The 9759-nt window shown below is 33.7% G+C and overlaps 1 protein-coding gene across 1 annotated transcript; it reads left to right on the top strand.

Annotated features, from left to right (window-relative positions):
- The first annotated feature begins 6260 nt into the window (after positions 1-6260).
- Positions 6261-9507, top strand: LOC136816568 (E3 ubiquitin-protein ligase trim-21-like). Its single transcript, XM_067072908.1, has 5 exons — positions 6261-6487; positions 7221-7280; positions 7445-8081; positions 8875-9156; positions 9500-9507. Exons 1-5 carry the CDS (start codon positions 6323-6325, stop codon positions 9505-9507), a joined length of 1152 nt encoding a protein of 383 aa, XP_066929009.1. The 5' UTR covers positions 6261-6322.
- Positions 9508-9759: the final 252 nt, after the last annotated feature.

Here is a 9759-nt window from a genome sequence, read left to right on the forward strand (position 1 = left end):
TGAGGAATTTTTTATGCAAGGTGTCCGTAAAAAAATATCGAGACAAGACACAACTAGGAGTATGAAATGGTATGAATTGTCCCAACTTTTTCCTTTTTCTCTGATTTTTTAAAGACCTGCGACTGATATATTAAAATTGACATTTTTGTAATAAGCGTGTACTATGGAGTACTTTCTCATACTTTGACGAAAACAGACACACAAACTTTCTTACTCAATGACATGTTCAAACTCGATACTTTATTACAGAAACCCAAGCTTTATCAATTCCATCCGCTTTTTCCGGACACGCTGTACCTACATTATTTATCATCCTTTATTTTTTTAAACAGACAAATGACTTGTCACGGTCTTCAACTAATCGTATGTCTTATAAATTCTGCATTGTCAGTGTCCCGTTGGAAATCTTTTAGCCTGTTTGTGTTTAATAAAATAAGGGATCTAATCATGTAGTTTAATCCAATACAACCCGATTTTATATTCCGGCCAAATCTCGAAAATGAGTTCTGTTATAGACCCCAAAATTCCCATTTCTCGGGTTTTTTCTTCTATTTTTAAAACCTAAAAACTTCTATGATTTTCGAAAAAAAGAGGACGGCGATGTGGCATTAGGTTAGCTAGAATAACGAATTGCAACCCTGGCAGGGTCTTCATTAACTGAATTTTGCAAATTCTATATAAAAGGGTTGACTTCTGGTCATTGCCATCGTTCACCATCATCGGGTGTTTTTTTTTTTTTGAAACAGCAACGATAGCACAACGCATCAAATCTAAAGATAGTAACAAATCTGCACATTTTATTTTTCGTTTCTACTAATACTTGGTGGGTTCCAATACACCGTTTAACAGTGTCGACTGCGCACGTGTATGAACAATTTTCCATTGTTTTGATTTTGGCAACCACGGGAAACTTCACTCTCCCCCGTAAAAAATAGTAGGTAAACATCCTGCTCTCATAAGAAAACCCAGCAGAGAAATGGTAGGTAAAGAACTCCTATTAATCATAACTTCTTTTCCTCTAGATGAATTTTTGTGAAATTTTCAGGAGAGATACATAAAATTGTCATTAATATCATGTTCAAATATCTAAAACATTCTCTTTAAAAGAAAGAAAAAAATGGCAATGTTTACATTTCTCTAACCTTCCACAGTACTAAAGTGAGCATTTTTACCTACCGCCTCGACGGTGGAGATGGCGAAACTGTTAAACGGTGTATTAGGGATATAATGTAGTAATGTATAATAACCTACTATTTGCGATGCCATACCAAGCATGTCCCTTCATCAATCAAGGTCAAAATATTTTGGGATTTTGAGGTATTTCATTTTTATGACGAGAACTGCGATTTTGAAACACTTTAACTTTCTCCTCATTTCCTTTCGTTCCGGCGGTACGTTGTTATTTGTCAGATTTGACTGGGTTTTTGCTGGTACCGGTATTTGTGATTTTTTGATCGGTATTCCGGTATTTCAATAAAAAATTACAGGTATTCCGCACTATTTTGGAAGTATATCTATAGAGGTCAGCAATTCAGCCTATGGCTTGCATGATCTTTTGCGAATCTGGTTTACTCATTTGTTGCACACGTAGTAAAGCTAACTAGGGGAAATATTCAGTCACAATTTTGCGATTCTTTGTTTTTCAAACAATGCCTCTATACTATATATCATAACAGGTCATCCATTCTGCATTTACTAACGCTCTACTACCTTTCAGGGGGGGGGGTACTATACCGAGTTAATGTATGTGTGTTTTTCTGTGACAGAAACGGTAATCTTCTAATTTGTCTACATCCTGACCAGCTGGGGACGACGGTTAATAATCAGCACTTTTACCGTCCCGATTTTGCGGGTTATTATTCGAAAAATCGACCCTTATTTTACCTTAAACTTTCCAATTTTAGTCCAAATTTATTTCTCGTTATTTTGGAACCCTTATACAGAGTGCATACGTGCCCAGCGCGGTAAGAGTCCCGTAAGAGTCCACTCGGATATATTTAGCTCTTTCCTGACATGGTTCTGAAACATGTTCTACTCCTGTTTTGAAAACATCCTGCGACAAAATTCCCAGAAAAACAGTACCCTGGGTTTCTAAGTTTCTACAAGTTACAGTCGGGCTCAATTTTTCCAAGAGACGTCCAATATGCTTTTGGTTTATTACAGTTCGAGCCGACAATATAAGTGGAGGAAAATCGAAAATGCCAGACAGAGAGGCAGACAAGCTTCTTTTCTTGCAAGAGTTGGAATGTTGTGTTTGTTTGGATCAATTTGTAAGACCAATGCTTTTGAATTGTTATATGCACGCTTAATGTGAGGAATGTGTTGACAAAACTAACTGAAGATTCAAAACGGATCTGTGGTGAAATGTCCATCCCAAATGTCGAGAATTATCCATCCAAACCAAGGTAGATCTTACTTTCACTTTCTTTGACTTTGGGTCATTCCAGAATTTGTCTGTAACAGGGGAGCGGACAACACAGGATTTCCAAGGTCAAAAGTTTTCACCAAAATTCAACAGGGCGTGCGTACATAGCAACAGGGCTGTGTAGAAAAATCTAAACGTAGAATTAAAAAAGAATAGCGATCATCGTCGTGTAGCCCGCGCTGTAATCTTTGCCCGTTCCAATTCTTAGGTAATGAATAAGAGAGGTGCGCTTAGCATCATACCTAATCAAAACAACCAAACCTTCTGTCTTGTGTTTACTTTGGGGCCGTCCATATAGTATGTACGCACAAAGATTTTCCAAAAAATTGATACCCCCTCCCCCCTTGCCTTGTACGCCAGAGAACAGTGCGTCACGAACAGCCATATAAACAAAACTCAACATTCTCACAAAAGTTGTCTTTTTGATTTCCCAAACATTCGTCTCAAGCGTTTCCTTCCAAAATAATTTATGTAATTGCAATTGCGGTCAGTCCACAGTCGGCTTCAACATATACACGTGTTTTTATTTACGTGACCGAAGTGCCTACTAAAACAATCCGGGGGAAAATAGCGAAGCAACACAGTAGATTATTCGTAAGTATCTTTTGGCATTGACAATCAAATACAATATATTATACTATATTTCCTTAATTCAAAAATCAAAAATTCATTTTTCATTTGCGAAAAATAAAAATAAAAGAATAATGAATTAATATTACATACTAAGACGCCCCCGTCTTTTACTCTCATTTAATTTCCAATCTCGGCACGTGCAAAACGCCCGTCCGCCCAATATCCACCCAATCAGCTTAAATTCACTTTAATTGTCCTTTGACATTCAAAAAATAGTAAAAATTATGAGTTTATAATAATTACAAAAAACAAAAAGTTTGATACTTCATTAGTGAAATATTCAATAAATTCCTGGTTTCAATTTTCAGTGGGCGTTCTTCTAGGGCTTCGTTTATCGCGCAATTTTTGCGTCACACAAACTTTCTCGGCCGCTCGTAATAATTATACATTGCCAAATTTGGTTCTCCATTGTCGAGTCAGGATCGATGGTGACGTCACCTAAGCATAAAAAAATGATGTCATTTAAACAATAGATGTACGCTTTTGCTAAACCCCCTCTCCCCCTTCACTGCGTACGTACTATATAGATGGCCCCTTTCTTTCCCCTAACAACTTTCGCTTTTGCTTCTGTAGGTTTTAAAATCCACAAGTAATGAATGTAATGAACCTCTTATACCTAGCTTTTATATCTGAATAAATTTGTTGAAAACCTTTTGTCAGGTTTCATTCTGTACGTTTTTTATCCACATGGTGAACTGCTTTCTCCGGTTTCCCAATGATTAAAAATTGGAACTTTCCCGTGGACATGATTGGGTGTACCGCAATCACAAAATATTTTCATTAAAATTTACCATATTCTAACGCTAAAATAATCTAGATAGGAAACAAATATTAAATTTCACTCTCTTTTGCTCATTATTTTAATATTTCACGATAAGTAATAGTCATCGGACAGTCACGAGTACAACATGAGAAATATTTTACGAGTTCCGAGATTTTTCCGTATTTTCCTAGCCTTTAGGAAAGGAAAATATACCGAAAATCCGAAACGAGTGAAATATTTCCATACTGTACGAGCAAATGTCTCATAACTGGTTTATCGGTGACCCAAAAAATGCACTTTTTGTGTTGGAAAAAAGTTTTAGATTGCTGCTACTGTACCGCTACAATGCAACAACATCTTTTCGTCAATTTATATTTTGTACACGCAAAATACAAGATAATTGTACTCTTTTTAACCAATCAGATTGCAGATATTTTTTGGATCGCTGATAAAAAGAACTATTTAGAAACTGTTTTCTTTAACAGGCATTGAAACGATATTGACATATTTAATGATGCCTTAAAAATATCAATGCCATTGTCAGTGCCATGCATATTTGTCATCGGGGGGGGGGGGGGGGGCGGGTTATTTCCCTAAGAATAATCAATTTGGAGTTGGTCGTATCAAAACTCGTTGTTTCAACGATATGAGATATTTCATGTATATTTTCTTTACAGTATGTGGCCCCCAAAACGGCGATCAAATTTGAAATTTCTCTCAAATCTAGAACATTTAACATCTCTACTTTATTTCCTGGAAATTCTTTTTCAAAAATTTCAATTTCAACAATATTTTTCAATCGCTTATAGATAGGTAGCTTTTTTCTAATGGCCCCCAAAACGGAGGTTTGCGATTTTAGCGATTTCTCGAGATATCTTTAAGATATGAATACAAATTTTGACCATAGTTTTGAAATATGATTTAGAGGGTTTTGGGCATAAATTTATTTGATAAAATTTTTACAGTATACCCCTGGTTGTCAAAATGCAGGTTTGGGGCCCCCAAAACGGAGGTGTAGTTAAAATCAAATTATTAAGGCCAGTGTTAATAGGGGGAAAAACTATGAACATATTTGTGTTTTCCATTAAATTTACGACCCGATGGATGTAAAATTTATGATTTTTATGAAATATTTCAAGATTTTCGATATTGCAAAGTCCAAACTGAAAATTTAGAAATTTTCAAACTGACTATTTTGATTTAACAACGTCTTAATCAAGTTTTTGAAAACAATCCTCTTTTGAAAATAGTTCCATTCATGTGTATGGAATAAGCTGTGAAAATTTTAGAAAAAAAGCTTAACTGAAACTGAAAATATTAAGCTTTAAAGATATTTTTCTCCTATATTTTGCATAACAATGACAGAATTTGCCGTTTTTGCTGATTCAGCGAAAATCTTTATATATAATGTTAATTTTTTGTTATAAACTATTAACTCAAGGTGATAGGAATAGAATTCCAAGATTTTTTGCTTTTTTTCATATTTAGAATTTTCGGTTTTGTCAATGCTGATTCTAGGGCTCCAAAATACTGGTTGACCTTCAAGATGCTATATCTTTTACCCAGCCTCTAAAGTCATATTTTGTATTTGCATTTTCTGAACGGCATTAGGTGTAGAAAGTTTCCTATACCCCATTTTCATAACTTATTTTCAATATCCAAGGAGCTAGAGTGAGTTATATGCAATTTTTATCTAATTTTGGTGTTAAAATAGTTCCTTTAGACGCAAATATTTTATTTTGAATCTGTCTCAAACCAGCAAAAACATGCTCATTTTTAAGTATAACCATCATTCTTTCAAAATAGACAAAAATCATTTAATTCTGATAAATATGCAAGTCAGAATATTCATTTTAATGAAAACCTCCGTTTTGGGGGCCGTCTCCGTTTTGGGGGCCATATACTGTACCAAAAAAGAGAACATTGGTGAAATGAGGGCCAAAAAAGCTCTAAAGAATCATCATTTCTTCTTGCAAATTCTCAAATCTAAGTGTCCTATGATAATAGACCTTTTTTCAAAGAGGACGTCCTGTTGAATAATTATGTAGTCCAGCCATAAAAACAATGATAGAGCCATGCATAATTACTGTATATCATGCATATTGTAATAATTATGCATGGTTTTATTATTGTTTTTCTGCTGGACTACATGATTATTCAACAGGGTGGCCTCTTTGAAAAAAGGTCTATAGTCAACAGTAATAACCTTTTATATTATTTGAGATAAAAAAGTGGAAAAATACGAAAATAGATTGGTTAAAACAAATAAATTACCGAATGTTATCAGTTGCTTCCAATAAATACCCTTGAACTGTCGGTACACGAAATTGTGCCCACTAGAATGGCTGGTGTGGAAGTTGAAGAAGAGATGGAATTTCTCTGCTTCATGATAGTTAAAAGTAATCATCTTTTATATTCTTTTAGATAAAAAGTATATAAAATGAAAAAGTAAATAACTTAATACTATCAGCTGCTTCCAATAAATAATCCTGAACGGTCAAATGGCTGGTGTGGAAGTTGGACAAGAGTTGGAATGTTGCGTTTGTTTGGATCAATTTGTAAAACCAAAGCTTTTGAATTGTATGCACACTTTATGTGAGGGATGTATCGACAAACTGATTCAAAGTGGAACTGTGAAATGCCCTGAATGTCGAGAAGAAACTAAGGTTTGTTTCAATATTTTACTGATCTTACTGAATATTACTTTTACTATAAGATCAATAATAAAAACATCATAAAACATCACTGGTGTCTGTGATCAATACAGTGAAGTCAGAACAATAGAACAATACACCTATTAACCTTAAACAGCAAGGTCATGAGGAGGACTGGTAACAAATTTACAGAAAGCTCTTTTCAACACGTGCTTTTCCAAGCGATATCTTCAAACGAAATCAACACAGAAGCTTATTCTACCCAAGACTATATTCCCGTTGAGGGAATCTTTGCGGTGGAGCGCAAACAATATCTAGCTGTTCCTGCGTTTGAATTGAGCCATTCGCCTATAGATTGACATAAAAATGATGATATAATTATAAAAGATGTGCACATAGAAGGTGTCGTCAGTGTTTTTTTTAGCTCTATGTTTAAGCGATTGAGATAACAACCAATAGATTTAAATAGACTAATTAAGAAGATTGCTTGACAGGACAATTAGTATGAATCACTAAGGATCAGTACTCTTACTACGACTGTAACTTTGCAATTTTTGTAAGTCTCCTCTCAAGCTTGCTGCGTCGCTTAACTGTTTATAGATGTATATAGATTACTTATCTATTATCGTTTTTGTATTTTTTTTTAAATCTGACTGAAGACTGCCTGAAACGGCGCGAAACTCCAAGTATCGGAAAATAAACTAGTCTCTATTATTGACTGATAGATTACTTATCTATGTTATAGGTCCCTAATGGTGCAGCTGAGCTATCTACCAATTATATTGCACAAAATATTATCGAAAAAGTGAAAAATGCTGCAAAGAAAGGCCCTTTTTGTCAAGATTGTGTCGCCGAGTCTCCTGCTTCAAACCATTGCGAAACTTGTGTTTTGAATTTATGTCAAAGATGCACAAAGTACCATCAAGAATGTGTCAGGTTCGTAAGTCATAAAATTATTGACATATACAAAATGTATCTAAGAAGATTTCTAGTTCGAAGCGTTACTGTCCGAAACATAATGAGCTGTTGAAATATTTTTGCCAGCAATGGAAGGTTGTCGTATGTAATAATTGTTGTTTGATAAGTGCACAACATAAAAATCATGATATTACATTGGTGTCGGAAGCTATCGACAAAGCCAAAGAAGAATTAAATCAAAAGCTCAAAAAGATGAGAGAGAGTGAGTTAACAATGGTTGAATGCCTTGGAAAAGTCAAAGAATTTCACCAAAAAGTTGCTGCAGAAGAGGAAAGCAATGGTAATATGATCAAACAAGCTTTTGATGAAATAAGAGTTGTTCTTGCCAAGAAGGAAGAAGAACTGGTAAAACAGCTTGCAACCATTAGAGCAGACAAAAAGGAGAAGCTTAAATTTGACAGATTTTCAACAGCGATCAGCAAAGTTTCCCAATCTGTGCAATATGTTGAATCTATCCTGAATGAAAATTGTGATGATCTAGATATCATATGTGATCTCACAAAACAATTGGATGAAGTCTGCAAGGAATACAGTTTGAATGGTACGTTTATTGTATCTTCTACACCTCTACCTTTATATTTGCAACTGAAAGGAAAATCAACGAAACCACCTCTTCTGATCCTCAAGAGTAAGGCAATGTTAACACTGTATCATAAAAATGCGCTCTCAGGAAGTTCGCTGGGCTTTGATATGGGCTTCGAAAAGCATTCACTTAATCCTAGAAGGGATGCATTGATAATGATATCTGAGCAAATAGGAGCCTTGTCATTATCATAATATTTTGTGTAGCCAGTATTGGATGATAATTATAAACAAAATAACTAAAACAATGATATATACATAATCATATATCACTTATATTTTGAATAATTTTTGTTTTATAGCATTTTGATATCGTATATTTTATAAATATTTATTGTTGTTTTTTATCCTGTTTTTATTGGCACGATTGATATTCTACCATTATTTTATTTACACCAATCCAAAATAATCTTAAAAACTGTAAATTTATGCTTCGCCAATCCTGTAGAATTATAAGAAGATATAAAATGCATTTAAGGGAAAATATGAATGATTTTTTCCTATCAAAGTTACTAGGTTATAAAGATGAATTTTTTGAATGTTTCCATAACATGAGTTTTATTTAGCACAGACTGCAGATGGATATATTTTTCAGCGTCTTTTTTTTAATTCTGGCATTTGAAATACAATAATTTTCGGACAACAATTTTCTTATGAACAATTAATTTTTATGAACTTGAATTTTTTTTTCGGTAACAAAAATATTACAATTATACTGAAAATAAATATGCTTATTACTTATTCATTATTGTTTCATTGCTTTGTTGTTTTGTTTGGGGTATAAAGATTAATGAATTTGAAAGATGTATGAGAGTTATAAAGTTACTTTTACCAAAAAGTTGCTGCAGAAGAGGAAAGCAATGGTATGATCAAACAAGCTTTTGATGAAATAAGAGTTGTTCTTGCCGAGAAGGAAGAAGAACTGGTAAAACAGCTTGCAACAATTAGAGCAGACAAAAAGGAGAAGCTTAAATTTGACAGATTTTCAACAGCAACCAGCAAAGTTTCCCAATCTGTGCAATATGTTGAATCTATCCTGAATGAAAATTGTGATGATCTAGATATCATATGTGATCTCACAAAAGAACTGGATGAAATCTGCAAGCAATACAGTTTGAATGGTACGTTTATTGTATCTTCTACCCCTCTACCTTTATATTTGCAACTGAAAGGAAAATCAACAAACCCACCTCTTCTGATCCTCAAGAGTAAGGCAATTTTAACACTGTATCATAAAAATGCGCTCTCAGGAAGTTCGCTGGGCTTTGATATGGGCTTCGAAAAGCATTCAGTCAATCCTAGCAGGGATGCATTGATAATTATATCTGAGCAAATAGGAGCCTTGTCATTATCATAATATTTTGTGTAACCAGTATTGGATGATAATTATAAACAAAATAACTAAAACAATGATATATACATAATCATATATCACTTATATTTTGAATAATTTTTGTTTTATAGCATTTTGATATCGTATATTTTATAAATATTTGTCGTTGTTTTTTTATCTTGTTTTTATTAGCACAATTGATATTCTACCATTATTTTATTTACACCAATCCAAAATAATCTTAAAAACTGTAAATTTATGCTTCGCCAATCCTGTAGAATTATAGGAGGATAAAAATCATACATTTTTAAGGTAAAATATGAATGAAATTTTTTCCTATCAAAGTTACTAGGTTATAAACATGAACTTTTTGAATTTTTTTATAACATGA

The sequence above is a fragment of the Clytia hemisphaerica genome, unplaced genomic scaffold (assembly GCF_902728285.1).
Source record: "Clytia hemisphaerica strain Z4C2 unplaced genomic scaffold, Clytia hemisphaerica genome assembly, whole genome shotgun sequence".
Classification (NCBI taxonomy): Eukaryota; Metazoa; Cnidaria; class Hydrozoa; order Leptothecata; family Clytiidae; genus Clytia; species Clytia hemisphaerica.

Coding starts and splice junctions, on each gene's coding strand:
- LOC136816568 (XM_067072908.1), top strand. CDS start 6,323: ATGGCTGGTGTGGAAGTTGGACAAGAGTTGGAATGTTGCGTTTGTTTG. Junction 7,281..7,444: donor CACAAAATATTATCGAAAAA/GTGAAAAATGCT, acceptor TGACATATACAA/AATGTATCTAAGAAGATTTC. Junction 8,082..8,874: donor ACCTCTTCTGATCCTCAAGA/GTAAGGCAATGT, acceptor TTTACCAAAAAG/TTGCTGCAGAAGAGGAAAGC.